This window comes from Corythoichthys intestinalis, chromosome 18, assembly GCF_030265065.1.
Source record: "Corythoichthys intestinalis isolate RoL2023-P3 chromosome 18, ASM3026506v1, whole genome shotgun sequence".
Taxonomy (NCBI): Eukaryota; Metazoa; Chordata; class Actinopteri; order Syngnathiformes; family Syngnathidae; genus Corythoichthys; species Corythoichthys intestinalis.
In genome coordinates, this window is record NC_080412.1 from 13,404,732 (window position 1) to 13,421,017 (window position 16,286).

The 16,286-nt window shown below is 39.6% G+C and overlaps 2 protein-coding genes across 10 annotated transcripts in view; one reads left to right on the forward strand and one right to left on the reverse strand.

Annotated features, from left to right (window-relative positions):
* Nucleotides 1-11,595, forward strand: part of LOC130906305 (glycerophosphodiester phosphodiesterase domain-containing protein 5-like) — a 35,152-nt gene extending 23,557 nt beyond the window's left edge. For 2 of the 3 annotated variants that reach the window (XM_057820480.1, XM_057820481.1), the window contains exons 11-15: nt 3,583-3,807; nt 3,889-4,046; nt 4,112-4,259; nt 6,733-6,815; nt 10,156-11,595. In XM_057820480.1, coding sequence (XP_057676463.1) covers nt 3,583-3,807; nt 3,889-4,046; nt 4,112-4,259; nt 6,733-6,815; nt 10,156-10,240 — 699 coding nt within the window. In that variant the 3' untranslated portion in view covers nt 10,241-11,595. The remainder of the gene's footprint in view (nt 1-3,582; nt 3,808-3,888; nt 4,047-4,111; nt 4,260-6,732; nt 6,816-10,155) is intronic. The other variant, XM_057820478.1, reaches the window with a different exon arrangement.
* Nucleotides 10,485-16,286, reverse strand: part of LOC130906302 (unconventional myosin-VIIa-like) — a 51,237-nt gene continuing 45,435 nt past the window's right edge. For 5 of the 7 annotated variants that reach the window (XM_057820475.1, XM_057820476.1, XM_057820473.1 and 2 more), the window contains 11 exons: nt 16,075-16,228; nt 15,839-15,994; nt 15,653-15,758; nt 15,444-15,557; nt 15,289-15,376; nt 15,108-15,214; nt 14,847-15,032; nt 14,654-14,770; nt 14,497-14,580; nt 14,299-14,418; nt 10,486-10,916 (listed from right to left, as the gene is read on the reverse strand). In XM_057820475.1, coding sequence (XP_057676458.1) covers nt 10,824-10,916; nt 14,299-14,418; nt 14,497-14,580; nt 14,654-14,770; nt 14,847-15,032; nt 15,108-15,214; nt 15,289-15,376; nt 15,444-15,557; nt 15,653-15,758; nt 15,839-15,994; nt 16,075-16,228 — 1,325 coding nt within the window. In that variant the 3' untranslated portion in view covers nt 10,486-10,823. Of the gene's footprint in view, nt 10,917-14,298; nt 14,419-14,496; nt 14,581-14,653; nt 14,771-14,846; nt 15,033-15,107; nt 15,215-15,288; nt 15,377-15,443; nt 15,558-15,652; nt 15,759-15,838; nt 15,995-16,074; nt 16,229-16,286 lie in introns of all 7 variants that reach the window. The other 2 variants (XM_057820472.1, XM_057820471.1) reach the window with 1 other exon arrangement.

Consider the following 16,286-nt stretch of genomic DNA (forward strand, 5'->3'; position numbering starts at 1 on the left):
TTTGACTATATACAACAATTTGGCAAAGTGCAGATGATGAGAAATGTGTCTTTTAATCTGCCGTTTAGCCCTAGCCTGTCATTAAAGCGCTCTAGCGTCCCCAGCTGGATGATGACGTCGGCAGGGTCATGATTTAATCTGATTTAAAACTCAGCCCATTGAAGGGGAAGATTCAGAACGAGAAAAATACGACAGAGAGCGGCAAAATTCATCATTGTTTCAATCTCGCTACTACAATATTTTTACAGGATATTCTTTTTATCAAAGTATTTTTCCCCAGTTGCTAAATAAATGGTATGGTCATAACAAATAACAGTCTTGTGCTAAATGTAATATGAAATATTAAAAATGCATTTATTCAGTACGACGTGGCAAAATTACTCCACGATGGTCAACACTGTCGACTTCTTGCACCTCCCGAACGATATTTTATGCCACCGGAGTTAGTCTGGGTTTTGTCATTTCCCTGCCCCTGGCTTCAGAGAGCATAAACAAACCAGGAGGCGTGACAGCTAGCTGACATGCTAACACGCGTCAATAGGCATTTCCAAGTCTTATTCTCGCCTTTCGAAGCAAAAAATCACACAAAACTACCCCAGACCATGTCACACGGCGGCGGGGTTGTTGAGTGTCTTCACGAATCAGCAAACCCCCGGCCGCGGCAAGCAAGTAACAGCTCGTCATTCCTCTGCTGCGGGCAGGAGAGCTCGTTTGCCGGGGAAGCAGCTGGAGAATGACCGCCGGACAAACCAGTTGAGGTCAGAGGAGCGCGTAGCTGCCTGAGCCCAACCCGAGGATAGTGGTCTATTGCCGAGCACACGAAGAGGGCAGAGGGGGCTGGAAGTCTGGACGATATGGAGAACTGCACGAGCATAAGCCGAGTGTAGCATTCTCCCGTCGGGCACACGAAGAGGAACGACAAGAGTGTGCGACAAGCTGCTGGTCATCGGCCGAAGTGGTATTCTCGGTGGACAAGGAGCATAGTCAGCCACAAAATGCGAGACACCTCCGTATTAAAACGTGTGCCATGATCACAGTATTTGACATAATACAAAACACGATGTTTACTCACTGCCTCGTAAGTCCAATGGTCCCACAGCTGTCGGACTTGTTTTGACCAATATCCGCGGTGAACGGGAACCTTTTGAAACCTAAAAAGGCTCACGTGCCTTTCCCTAGTGCAGCAACAAAACCCTGCAGCACAGTTGGCTGGCGTGATGCGAAAAATAAACGAATTACTCCACAAAGTCAGCTGAATACGCAATCCATCTGCATGCTATAAAGCAATGCTGTCTTGTAAAATGCTAATCTGGGTGACGTCACATTCACATTCGTCCGAGACTGGAGCTGGAAGTCACTCATTTTCATGGCGCGGGATTAAAAAAATTGAAAAAATAAAACGATTGCTTTCACACACATCCAAGCGGTCAATTTCATTCAGGAGCATAAAATTCCGTGTGGAATATGAAATAAACATGTTTTTTGCTGTCATAGGCACTTTAGAGGTTAAATGCAAATGCATTGCAGTTGAAATTAAATACAGCTGAAATATTCAAAGTGATTCATTCATATACCGCTAGAGCGAGCCACCTGCATTTTGGGGGGGGGGGGGGGGGGGGGGGGGGGGTATTTTAACACACGGGTATCAAACTCGCAGCCTGTTTTTTGATTTTAAGTCGCCCTTCGAAGTAAATAATGTGCACTGACTTCATGTTTTTCCCCTAAAATTAACTTTCATAAAATGCCGGTCTTCATGAAAGATCAAGCACTACAAAAATCAAAGAATATTCACCCCCTCTTTCTTTTAATTCAAAATATAAAACTAGAATATTTACTTGTTTTTCCCTTTTTAAATGGAAAAAATATGAATGAAAAAAAATAAAAATGTAAAATAGATGAGAAGATATTTCTTATTAAGAGTCTCAAGAAAAAGGATTTGGACATTTTTGTAGGTTAACAATGTGCCGACAAAAATTAATCGAAAATAGAAATAAATTCATTCGGTAATTGATTAGTTGTCAATTTTTTTACCTCGTTTATTATGACAAAGCAGCGAACAGGAAGGGGTTATGGGGGAACAGCAGAAAAGAAACACAAGAAAAGAAAGAAAAGAAACACAAAACAACAAGAAAAATATTGAATGCCTACACTAACAAATATGTTGGTGCTATCTACTGGTGCACGATAATTATTGGTCCGATAATAGGAATTATGACGTCATCCCGATAAATCCAATAACATTATAGATAGGACCGATAATATGTATAGTGCTGGTTTACAGTTCACAGTGACTTTACACACTAGTATAGAAAAGCAGTTGACCATTTGCGGGGCATTGCTCCCACCTGCTGGTCAGAATAATTCATTGCATCTATTTTTTCTGTCACAGTAGTTTTGTTCACATTACAAGCTCATTCACATACACATTGCGGTGTCTAGCGGTCGCATTGACAATTGTGAATGCTTTCTGTGACGTTTCCGCCTCGGAAATAGTATGTAAGTATTTTATGTTTACTATAACATATGGATGTGCACCATATGTTTACTTCTGTGGTGAAGGGTCATATGTACAGAACATATTAAGTTGTTGTGTTATAGACCAGGGCTGGGCAAACTATTCCACAATGGGCCGCTGTGGGTGTGGGTTTTTGCTGCAACCTATCAAGAGGACACCTTTTCACCAATCTTGTGTGTTATATGTGCAATCAGTTGATTGGAGTCAGGTGCTTCTTGTTTCCATTGAAACCTCATTGGTTAAAAGCTCTGTGTATATTTCTGTTGTACTTTCACATTATTAAGACGAGTGTCTTCCCATAAAAGCAAGAAAAGACCAAGCCTTGTGGTTTATGGAAGTGCATTCATTTTTAACTGGCTGTCGGGCAGTGCAGAAGTGAAACGCACTGTTTTGTTCATGTCATTATGAAAAATCTGGTGAGATCAAAGGAAAATTGATGTTGAATCCAACACTTTTTTTTTTTTTTTTTTAAAACCTCCAGGTGTTCAAAAACTTAGTTATACATTTTAAAACACCAATATTAAAAAAAAAAATTTTTTTTAAACCTCCAGGTGTTCAAAAACTTAGGTTATACATTTTGAAAAAATATTTATTATTGGTTATCGATATCGGTATCGGCTTTGAGGAGCAAGAAGTTATCGGTATCGGTTTCGAAAAATGGATATGGTGCACCCCTAGTGCTATCGTCAGCTAGATGTATTTCCGGTTGACACCATGTGGGGGGGCCTGTTGACCAGGGAAAGAAGGGGAGGGAGGTGGGGGAGTCTATAAGCTAAGTGATTGGGAGGGATAAAGTGTACACAAATCAGCTCTGTGATCTAGAACCCAGTAATCGTGTGAATCCCTTGTGCGTGTAAGCCCGTTGGCAACCGACCCTACTCAGCCTGATCGCCAATCCCGGCACTGGGACCCTCCACTCGAGCGCGCCCAATCACATCCAGCCGCACTCGAGCCCCACCAAACACGCGACAGCCACGCAGATGAGCGGAGACGATTAGTTGTCAATTAGTAGCGGCAGCCCTAGTTGGCAGAAATAATGGCAATTTTCCGTGTTTGGCTCAAAACAGAGCGACCCGTTCAACACGGTGTCCTCTCTGGGAGAAGACGATCGTCGGCGGGCGGCACAGCAGTCTGTGTGCACGCTGGTGCAATTCCTGGACTTGGCGGCCCGCACCGACAAGCTGGTCATCTTTGACCTCTACGAACCCCCCGAAAAACACCCGTACAGAACTGAGTGGATCCAACACACGGTGGACATTATCCTCCACAACTCCACTATCAAGCCCTCACAGGTGCCACTCAAATTAAAAGATGCGTTCTTAGAGAAAGAGTTGAACATGGAAGGTTTTTGCGTGTGTGTGACTGCTCACCAGGTGCTGTGGTTGGAACCTCACCTTCGCCAATTGGTTCAGGAAATGGCACCAGACTTCCAGCAGGTATCGGGTAAAGCGCTCCCTATTGATGAGCTCAAGATGCAGAATGTCTCCAGGCTCAACTTGCACTACACCGCCATGTCCAGCCAGCTTATCGGGTGCGTACGGCCGTGTCGCAATTTGGCTTTTAGTGAGATTCATCATCATTTTTATTTGCATGCAGTTACTACGCGGCCGAGAACATCACCACCAACCTTTATGTGATCAATGAGCCTTGGATCTACTCGTTGGCCTGGTGCGCAGGGGCCCACTCGGTCACCACTAACGCACCGCATATCTTAAAGGCTATGAAGCAGCCCCTCTTCCTCATGGTCAGTCCTCTTGAATTTGAAATGAGTGCAATTTATTTTTAAATTCACTACAGATCATCAACGACTCATTTTAATTGCGATTACTCGAATTAAGTATAATAATGAATTAAAGAATGGTACGGTAATTAGATCACTTTTATTTTAAATGTACAGTAGTGCCATATTATTTAAATAACAATTATAATAATGCATTTTATTTCAAAGCGCCTTTCAGAAAAGGATAGGAATTTATTTTAACCTATTGGCTGCCATTGACGGCGATAGACGTCCAGTTTGATTTACGTACTTCAAGCAGTAATAATTAAATACAACACCAAGAGTGTGGAAAAAAATACAACAGTAATAACAGTAATGATGATTATAAGAACAATTATAACAAATACATACATATGTAGCTCAAAAAAGATTGGAAAGAAATTGAGCTTTTTTTGAGTCCCACACTCTATTCACTCATCATTGCATCATCACGATCACTACCGCCATCACTACAACCACCATCATCGTCGTCATCACCGCTGTCTTTATATTGATCGTACATTCACGAGTCAAAATATATGTTTATTTGAAATGAGAAAACCCGAACGACAAATTTAAAGATTGATAAATCTTATGTCTAGAGCGGAAAACAGACAAGCTAATGAAAAAGCAGTTTCTGCTTTTGCACCCCTCTTTGAAATAAACTGCTGTACTTTAAGCCAAAAGAAGTGTAGAACTGAACAATATGTCTGTAAGCTGCCATAGCAGTTTCATGGCGCATTATGCCCACGGACTATTTTTATTTTGTCCGTTTTACCCTGGAGACGTCCGATTACAGACATTGCGCAACCGCTTTTGTTTCAACCCAGCCATAAAAAGAAGGTAAATAATTATATTTATTATTTCAAATGTATCTTTTTAGCTTATAATCATTATTTGATGTCTAATATTTAGTTAAAAAACGACTTTAAAAAATTATTCACTCGCATATTTTAAACTTTTAAACAAATTACAGCTCAATGAAAAAATAGTGTGTGTAAATAGGTCACGGATATCTACCTCATAACTATTGCTTAATTGTATTTTTTTTGTTACTGTCACATAGTCCACGATATTTTAGATAATAAATAATCAAGTCAAACAGAAAAAAAATGTTTAAAAGGGTAAATATTTGAAAAAGAAAATCTCGACCACTCCTTTTTGTCCGTGACTTTTGTGTAGCGACCCTTGTCATATTACCGTGTTTTACCCATAAAATCCCCACAAAGTCCGGCTGTGGCCATTCTCAGGTGTGTTTTGACACTTGGTGATACATGCTACACAGAGTTTTTGGATCGAAACAAGGTAAGTATGCGATATTATCTTGTTAAAATCAGCGTGTCTTTAATGATGCTCGCTCATGCTCGCACCTCCAGTTACCGGAAAGCCACAAAAAGACATACATTGCAGTTGACCGCTAGCGCGAGAATTATGGACACAGCAGGCTAACTGACTAGCGTGCTATCCATTATCTTTTCGACACTTGTTGCCGTTTGGACTGCTTATTATGGGATGATATCGATGTATTAGATGCCTAAATCATGAATCCTAGGTCCTAGGCTTCAATGCTAAATACAATAAATAGTGTTATGTACTCACATTTATATGTTCCCTTTATATATATGGAGCCTTTTATTTTCACTATCTTGCATTCCCATTCTTTAATCATAATTGAAAAACATATTTTAAAAACCTACTGCAAAAATTAAAATATTACGGTAGTGGAATTTAACCCCTAAAGTTCCCCTGAAAATGTTTTGTCTTTGCACAGATTAAAATCAAGCTAAATCAAAATTTGTATGCAGCAAAGTTATCATTAATTATACAGCTAACTCCCCGTTTAGCCATGTTTATTTACAAAATAAAACACAGGGCTAAATATAATCTACATTTACTGACATACTGATTTCCTTTGTTATTGTACATCCACCCACATGTCTTAGTGCATGCATATTGATTATCAAAAACTTGAGTAGACAAAAGGGGATCATCTTGAAGTGTTTGTTATTTATTATGTACCAGGATGGGTGTCCTAAACCTTTTTTTTAAATGAGAAACTTAAAGAAAATTTCAAATGGTCTCAAAAATGTCTTTTTCACTCACCTGATTTGACCTAATTTAAAGGTGTAAAAAATGCCCTGATGTTCAAAAAAATTCTTCCCCCAGAAAATACAGATTTTAAGCTTTCCAATGATGTATCAAAGATGCATATAAGACAGTTTTGAAATTCGGCCAAAATGGAGGTCTCAAGGCAGGACGTCAAAATACCCGAGTGTATTCCGCCCTAGGCATGTTTATTTATTCAACTTCAGAAACTCTCTAGCAGAAGAGAGGCTATTCGTATCTAATTTTGTTGTTGTTGCAATTTCCGACATTACTCTTGTTTTAAAATGGATCTAAAAGTAGTGTTTGTAACCAAAAAGGAAAGATTAAACTAACTGTTTTGTGTGTTTGTCAGACTCCTACTGAATATAAGATCATGTGGCTCGTCACTGATGTGGTGTCACTGCTGCTCATTATACTCCTCTTTGCTTTTCACAGGTGAACAATTGCTTTTTTTTTTTTTAAACAATCTTTTTTAAAGGGTACCACAGATAGAAAGACATGTAGTTCTTAAAAGATAAATGTACGAGTTATAATAATTTGATATTAAAACCCCTCTTAATGTTTTCGTTTTAATAAAATTTGTAAAATTTAAAACAAAAAAATAAACTAATAGCTTGCCATTGTTGTTAGCGTCACAGGGTGGTGACGTCACATGGCCACGCTGCCATAGTTCACAGTGTCACTAACTATGTAAGGTAGTCATTTAAATACACCACAATGTGTCAATGGCGAGTTTTAAAATAATAAGAGCTCAAGCCATCAATTGACGCCGTAGTTTCCTGTTTAGTGCGGGTCCAATGTGATTTACTTGAGTGTTGTCTTCACAACACACAAGACTCCCAGCATCATAGTTTGTATGTTGTGACGAAATATTGCCATCCAGTGTATTTGTTGAGCTAAACGAGTTGCTAAAATGTTTGAATAGAGTTTGACCAAAGTCTGAGTAAATTTCATACGTATTTTGCATATCTATTTTGACTGTGAATTTGTGAATGCCAGGTCTCTTTGCATTGTTGTTTAACTGTGTGAGAACAGGTCCTCACTCATACAGACTGAAGCACTTCTCTTTCTGTGAGCATTATTTTTTGAGAGATAATTTTGCTTTAAAGGAGTTGCCGAAGCTTATGCCAATAAACGCCTGTGTCCACTCTCCTTTCTCTCTGCCTTACACCCCACTTTGGATTAAAGGTAAACTACGGCATCAGTCAAGGGACTAAACACTCTCATTGGCTTGATCCCTAAATAATTTAAAACTCGCATTGACACCTTATGGCATATTTAAATCACGATAGAGATGCACGATAATATCGGTCACCGATAATTATCGGCCGATAATGGCAATTATGACATCACACAGATAATCCAGATAAAACAAAATTCAACCGATAATGCAATCCGATAATTATATACTTGATTTAGCCTCCATATGTGCGCAATCAACAGTTTTGTCCAATTCTGCTAGTTTTAAGGAGGTGTTTTTGCAGTGTAGTAATGTGATATATGTTAGGAACGGCTTACTTTTAAAGGCATTTTTGTGCAACTTGGGTGTTTATTCTCTAAGTAATTATTGCCAAAAGCGTACCATTACAAAATGTCATTGCCATTGTTTAGATGTTAGAATTTACTACTTGTTCACACTTGATGTGGAAAAGAATAGCACAAAATTAGATTTTTGCACAGTAAAATTTGATCTTTGTATACTTTAAAATTTTACATACATATTTGAATAGAATTATTGGCGTGACATTATTGGTTATCGGGTGGAAGGGGCAGGAAATTATCGGTTCTCGATATCGGTTGAAAAATGTATTATCGTGCATCACTAAATCACTACCTGACATAATTAAAGAGTGACACGTTTTTTGTTTTTTTAAAGAGTGACACGTGGAATTCCGGCAGCGTGGCCATTGGACGTCTATGCCCGGCGACATCAACAACAATGGCGAAATAAATTACTACATACGCACTTAAATGTAAAGTACAACCCCTAGCAAAAAGTATGGAATCACCAGTCTTGGACGAGCACTCACTCAGACATTTTATTATATAGAACAATCTCAGATAAAAAGCTTGAAAAAAAAAAATGAATTAGTTCAAAAGTGCAACTACTTGGCCTTCAGAAACACTATAAGAAATGTGCACAATGGGCACACAGCAACTACTAAATGATCGTTTATCTTCTCTGTTACTGCAACCAACCGCCACACATGCCTTCACCATTTTGATTAATCAATGTTAACGATTCTCAGAAGGTTTTTGGGTTCGTTTACTCGGCGGTGATTCCTTAGGCAAGCAGAAAAACACGCAGTAATAGACGGAATGTACGTAGCGGTAATATGTAAACACGATGAGCTGACGGACAACATGGCGGCACCAGTCAGGGGGGCGGAGTTGTGATGTCACGTGATTGGGGTCTATTTTCCAGCCAATGACATTGACTGGATGAGTCTTTCTCCAAGGAATGCTTTAACAGTTTTAGCTCTGTGGCATGATGCATTGTCATCTTGGAAAATGATTTCATTATCCCCAAACATATTTTCAATTGAAGGGATAAGCTGTCTAAAATTTCAATGTAAACTAGTGCATTTATTGAAGATTTAACCACAGCCATCTCCCCAGTGCCTTTGCCTGACATGCAGACCCATATTATCAAGGACTGAGGGAATTTAGATGTTTTCTTCAGGCCGTCATCTTTGTAAATCTCACTGGAACGGCACCGAACAAAAGTTCCAGCATCATCACCTTGTCCAATGCAGATTCTTGACTAATCACTGAAAATAACCTTCATCCAGTCATTCACAGTCCATGACTGCCTTTTCTCCACCCATTGCAGTTTTGTTCTTTTCTGTTTAAGTGTCAATGATGGTTTTCTTAAGCTTTCCTGTATGAAAATCTGATTTAGCCGATTTTCCACAGTTCTATAACATACCTTGACTCCAGCTTCCTCCCATTTCTTCATTTTTCTTGTTGTACATCTTCTGTTTTTAAGACGTATGGCCTTTAGTTGTTTGTCATGAGGTTTGGATGTCTACCAGTACGCTTAACTTTAACAACCTTGTCATGCTGTTTGTACTTGGTCCAGATTTTTGATACAGCTGACTGTGAACAGCCGACATCTTTGACAACCGTACGTGTAGTGTTACCTTCTTAAATAATAATCTTCTCCCTGGTCTCAAGAGACATCTCTCTTGTTGGAGCCATGATTCTTGTGAATCCACTTGGTCCAGCAGCCCTCCAAGGTGTGATAACTGCACAGTTTTTAACTGCTGACTAACGAGCAGATCTAATCTGAGGCATGGTCTCAATTAAGGAAAGGGAATTGACTGGGTGTGTCTGTATTTTCTACTCAAAATGGAGTGATTCCATATTTTTTTCCCTCAGAATGGAGTGATTGTATATTTATTTCCCTGCACTTGGTCTATAAAAGTAACATTTTTTGACCACCACAATGTTTCTTTTAGTGTTTCTGAATGCCAAGGAGTTGCACTTTTGAACTAATTCATTATTTTTTTCCAAGCTTTTTATCAGAGTTTGTTCTACATAATAAAATGTCTGAGTGAGTGCTAGTACGAGACCGGTGATTCCATACTTTTTGCTAGGAGTTGTAGTTAAAATGATTGAACAAATTTTATTGAAACGAAAACATTAAGAGGGGTTTCAATATCAAATTATGATAACTTGTACTCAGATTTAGCTTTTAAGAACTACATGTCCTTCAATCCGTGGTTCCCTTTAAAACATGTATTGAATTGGTTTATGTCGCGTTTACTGACAGGGGCAGAGCGAGAATGGTGAGGCGCCATCTGCACTCGGACCTCAAAGCCATACAGGACACTGGAGACAAGTACGTTAAATTCTGATCAGGACAGTTATGTGTTTCGCCATGCGGAGACCTTCCACGATGAGAAAAGACAGAATGTTCCACAGCTGAGTGACATTTGGTACTTGCCTAATGCCACTACTTCAACCAGCGGAGTGGGGATCTGACCTGGCCATTTAGGACCTAAATGGATTGGACTTCTATCACCGTCAATGGTAGCATCAAGAACGGACATGCAGGAATTATACCGTGAATGTGCAATGAAAAGAAAGTCAAGAGAATAAACATACTTGCCCTGATTTAGTTCAAAATATGTTCCAAAGTCATTTATTGACGTCTACATGAGAACAACACGTTGAGGGTAGGGGGGATGGTTATATACATATACAGTCTATCATGCATTATGTTCGCTTACTTGTCAACAGTCTTGAAATAAAAGAAGCTACTTACCAAGTCTCCTGAAACATCACAGCTAAAGAAAATGCTATCAAAATGAATTCTCTAGTGAAATGTGTCAGAAAAAGTACAGAAATCACATCAGAACATGCATCACCTAAAGGTGATGAACTAACAATTGAAAGGCAACTAGTGAGTGTTAAGGGCCAAGATGGCGTCCCCGGACTTTATTTGCTGCTACCCCGAGAGCTTCGCTGTTTGGTCATGGTGGTCAGCATCTGGCTGATGTACGACGTCAGCAGGTCGTCCATTTTGTAGCCCTGAGCGTAATCAAATTTGACATGAGCGTGAGAGGGGACAAAGTAAGCTGTTTTCAGGTGTCTTAACCAGGAGTGGGATTTGATTAAAAAATGAACCTAATTACTGTATTTTTCGGACTATAAGTCGCACCAGCCCAAAAATGCGCAATGAAAAGGGAAAAAAAACATACATAAGTCGGACCAGAGTATAAGTCGTATTTTTGGGGGAAATTTATTTGATAGAATCCAGCACCAAGAAGAGACATGTCATCTTGAAAGGCAATTTAAAATACAATAGAAAACAACAGGCTGAATAGGTGTAAGGTATGCTAACATTACATAACGTTAGAAGTTAGATCGGGCCTAAAAAATCCAGCCCGACCCGACTGGCCCGCGGGTATTAAAGCCCAACGTGGCTTGAGTCCGATCAATTAACTTGATTTGCTTGCCCGAGCCCGAAAACCCCCAAAATTTTATGTTTTATTTGTAGGCAAGAGCCCAAAAAATAGAAAAGAAATTTTATGTTTTGTTTGTGAAGACTTAAGAGACGGAGGAAATGCGGGGATGCGATGTGTGGTTGCGTTTTGTGTGATCACGTTTGTGACGATGCCGGTGCACATATGCAAATGATAACAAATTAAAGCCTGTCTTTTGTAATGAATTCTCCCAGTTCAACAAGACTGTAAGATGGATATTCAATAAACATTTATATCTTTTATATTTGCATGTCTGTTCCAACAGGCGGATAGTGGATTTGACATTTATTTTAATCTCCTCGAGTTGGCAGAAAAAAAAAGTTTTCTCAATGTTTAAATAGTCTACATATTTTTATCATCATTATAAATGCATTTACACAGCGAAATAACGCTGGAAAAGTTTGTTAAATATATTTCTCGTTTGAGACCAAAGCGCCACATTTGTTTACATTCAGCGAAGCCGACAGAGGTTTCTGTATAGCATTTTCAACAGTCAATTTGAATCCTTTCCATACCCCACTCCTACAGCAGTTGTTTGCTTTTCAATTCCCATCTTTAGTTTGTTTTTCACTCCTATAGCTGCTCCATATCGAAAGGGAAATACTAGGTAAAAAATGTAATGGATGCGGACTCGTGAAGGGGAAGATTAAAAAGAGAGCGGGGCCACTGCGTTCATGTGCGCAGGCATGCACAGCGCCTCCTGTTTTATCCAAATTATTTTATTTAACATCCATACATCGTTTTAGTAGAAATATATATATATATTTTTTAAAAAGTTAGCGAGAGAGAAGCTGGCCCGACCCAACCATAAATAATCACCACATCTCCCTCCAGAGTATAACACGGATCCTCTGCCAAACTGTGAAAAAAAAAACTGCAACTTTTAGTCCGAAAATACGGTAATTCACAACTTTGTCATTCATTATTCTTGATTACTGTAATTTTTGGACAATAAGGCACACCCGACTATAAGCCACCACCCACGAAATTTGACATGAAAATGGCATTTGTTCATAGATAAACCGCACTGGATTATAAGGCGCAGCTGTCCTTAATGTATAATGGGATATTTACATCAAAAGATATTAACCGGTAACATTTTATTCAACAGCTGCATCATAAGACTGTCATGAAATCAAATGAACCACCATGAAGCTTTGCAACCAATTGGTTGCATCAAGAAGCTTTATTTGGCCATCACTGCTCCCTTGGGGGAGACAGTCAACCTCCGCTGCCACCTGCTATCAACACTGTTGTCGTTCAACATGCCGCCTAGCATGCACTGCAGTGCTATCGATGTAAATAACAAAAATCCATGTTCTGTGCTAATTATAGGCTGGACCGAGTGTCCTTTTTTTCAGAATCACAATATGCTCACCCTAATATAACTTGTTCTTAGCTGTGTAGAAAGAGCACATGTGAGTGTTGTTGTATTTCTTGTCCATGAAAAGAAACTTGGTGTCATTTGTGTGTGTTAATATATGGCGGAAAACACAGACAAGACTGAAAAAGCAGTTTCTGCTCTTGCACTACTCTTTAAAAGAAACTGCTGTATATGAAGCCAAAACAACTGTTGCGTTTGATAGAACAATATGTCTATATAATGCCAAAGCAGATTCATGGCGCATTAAGCCCCCGAACTATTTTTAATTTGCCCGTTTTACCCTGAAAACCACCGTTTACAGACGTCGTGCAACCGCTTTTTCATCACAGCCATAAAACGAAGGTAATTGATTATATTTATTATTCGAAATGTCTGTCATTTTTAGCTTAGAATCACTAATTGAATCCTAATATTTCATTAAAAAAAAAAAAACAAACCAACTTAAAAAAATTATTCACTCGTATATTTTTAACTTTTAAACAAATTACGTCACAATGAAAAAAATGGTGTCTGTAAAAAAGTCACGGATATTTACCTCATAACTATCGCTTAATTTTTTTTTTTTGTTTCTTTCGCATTTTTCCCGATATGTTAGATGATAAATAATCAATCCAAACATAAAAAAAATTGGGAAAAAAACGTTTAAAAAGGTAAATATATGAAAAAGAACATCTCGACCACTCCTTGATGTCTGCGATTTCTGCATCGCGACCCTTGTTATATTACCATGTTTCACCCATAAAATCCCCCAAATAATCCAGCTGTGGCCATTCACAGATGTGTCTTGACATGCAGTGATACATGCTACATGGAGTTTTTGGAGCAAAACAAGGTAAGTACGCAATATATCTTGTTAAAGTCATGGCGTCTGTAATTCTGCTCTCGTGTACTCTCGCCTCCAGATCGGGTTTAGTAGCTGTTTAAAAAAAAAAAATTACCCTCCAGTTCAAATTTTTTCTTCCCCCTGAAAATTGAGATTTTAAGCTTTCCAATGTTGTATCACACATGCATATCGGACAATTTTGAAATTTGGCCAAATTGGGGGTCTCAGAGCGGAACTTCCAGTCACCTGGCGTGTTTTCCGCCATATACTCTTTTGAGCGTTAAATAAAGGTAATCCATGCTCATTTTTGTTTGCGCTTGATGTCATATTCCATTGTATATTAGCATTAAGATAGTGTGCGCATTTGGAAAATGAAATATACTTTGTATTTTAATCCTGTGTGAAATTTTCCTTGTTATACGTGTTTAAAATTTTAAACACATGTTCTATTTTCTAAATGAATAGCCATAATAAACACATTAAATTCCAGCTCTTAGTATTAACTCATTGGTTGTCATTGACGGCACTGGATGCCCAATCCATTTGAAGTGGGAGGGTTGGTAGCGAATTAACATTCATTCACTGTCACCCTCCCACTTCAAATGGATTGTTCATCTACTAGTGATAAACTCATTTAAATTACAATTGCCGTCAATGGCAGCTAATGTATGTGTCAAAATACTCAGATCCCTCCTTTGCAGAAGTCTTGCTGGCACTCACCAACGAAGTTTCACAAAGCAGCTTGCTGCCTCGCACCAGGTTGCCGATGGTGATGTGGAAATAGGTGTTGCCGCTGCTCCAATTGGAAATCTTGGTGAAGGGGTGTGTGATCAGGATGTCCTGCAGGTAGCAACACCATAAACAGTTTGATCTGGTATGCCACGCGGTTCTTAAAACTCTTAAAACCTTCGGACCTACCTTCGACTTTAGGTCAATCAGACTGACTCCGTGTTTATTTATGGCAATCAGGACAGTCTCAGGGTAATTTGGATCTGTGGTTTGCTGCGTAAAAACCAACGCTCTTAATGTGACAATCCATGACACGTTGATATTTCTGTGATGGGGATGTTTGTACCTTGACCTCAAAGAAAGCTGAACCAAAAGTTGCCCACTTGTAGATTATTTTGAGGAAAGACAGTTTGGCCTCTTCTTTCGTCTTTCCAGATTGTTTGTTGAACACCGACATGATTGACTGATAGGGGAACAAAAAAACAACAACTCAGCAATCAGATCAGTTTGGCTTGAACGACATGGTACTTTACGCTCACCCTCTTCCAGTCGTCGGCGGACAGATGTCGGGTCTGGTCCTGAGGGACGAGGTCCTTGAGGATCTTGGGCATGTTCTGGAAGTGAGACCTGTCATCCTCAAACTTCACTCGATAAATGAGCGCCGCCAGCTGGTGCACTTCCTCTTTGGTACACTTGTGGTAGCCTCGCAGGTACTTTGGCAGCTCCTATGCAGAAGACAAAAGAATTTACATTCAACGAACAGAACAATAGTTGATTAAGATATCAGGAAGTTTCATGACTTGGTAGTAGTGAAAGATGGAGTCAGCCATGGAGTCTTTCCCTGGCATGGTGGTAGTCCAGAGCTTTTTCATAAAGAACACCTGGTAGGTCAGTGAAGGCGCCACGCCTGCACACATAAGCGCGACATAACGAGATATTTGCTTTGTATTATCGTGTGAAAAGCATTTTTTTTTTTTTTACCGTCTTTCACGTGTCTGGCTTTCTTAATCCAGTCAGTAAGGTGGCGCACAAAATCAAAGAAGAAGTCACCGTCTGGCACGCTAATGACCTGCAAAATCAAGCATGCAGTCGTTGAATCTTGAAAGCATTTTACATTCTGGAGGACTCTTTCATACCTTGTCTGTGATTTTGACAAAAAGGCTGAAACCCTCTGAAGATTTAAGCAACAGACGTCCTGAAATGTTATGGCAAAAGTCTTTGGCCTTGGTGCTTGACTCTACTTCGAACACCTACAGATGAAAAACAGCCAATTTAAGCATGCAAAGTAGCACATCTTTTCATCAAATCAAACGCACAAACCAGTGTTACTTATCAAAACACTCACCTCATCTGAGTCATCTGGGAAGTATACTTTGTGGAAGATCTGAGTGGTTTTGTGTTGAATGGCTTCCACCTCCACCAAGTGAGGCGGGTACTTCCTTGATCCGTTTCTACCCCAAATTACACAAGTGAGATCCATTGGAGCAGAGTTGTGTTTGGACAACCGGGGCTTTATATATGAGTGTTTTACCGTAAGGCTTTCTGTAGACGTTGCATGCAATCTGGAGCCAGAGGGTAGTGCTTCTTGGCCTGGAGAAACTTCTGAATATGAGGCAGCAGGATGTTGCTGGGAGGAAACAAGCCAGTACAGAGCCACAGGAGCTCCCAACCTTTTTCCTCGCTGTACCTGAGAAGACACCGAAACTTGACAGTTAAAACACTTATCATCGATCTAACCATGAGCAGCCATCGACTGATTGAGCTTACTTGATGTGGTTGTCGGTGAGCTGTTTGACAATTTGGCAGAAGATCTCATCTTTGAGTGGCTCAGCTTTCAGTGCTCCTTCAAATATCTGATCGGTGAGCTCGTTGACAGAGCGTGCTCGTTTGGATGGGTAGTCGCCCATGTACTTCATCACAGGTACAGAAAAAGTCAAGGTTGGAACACTTGATAACCAAGAATCTAAAATTGCCAGGGA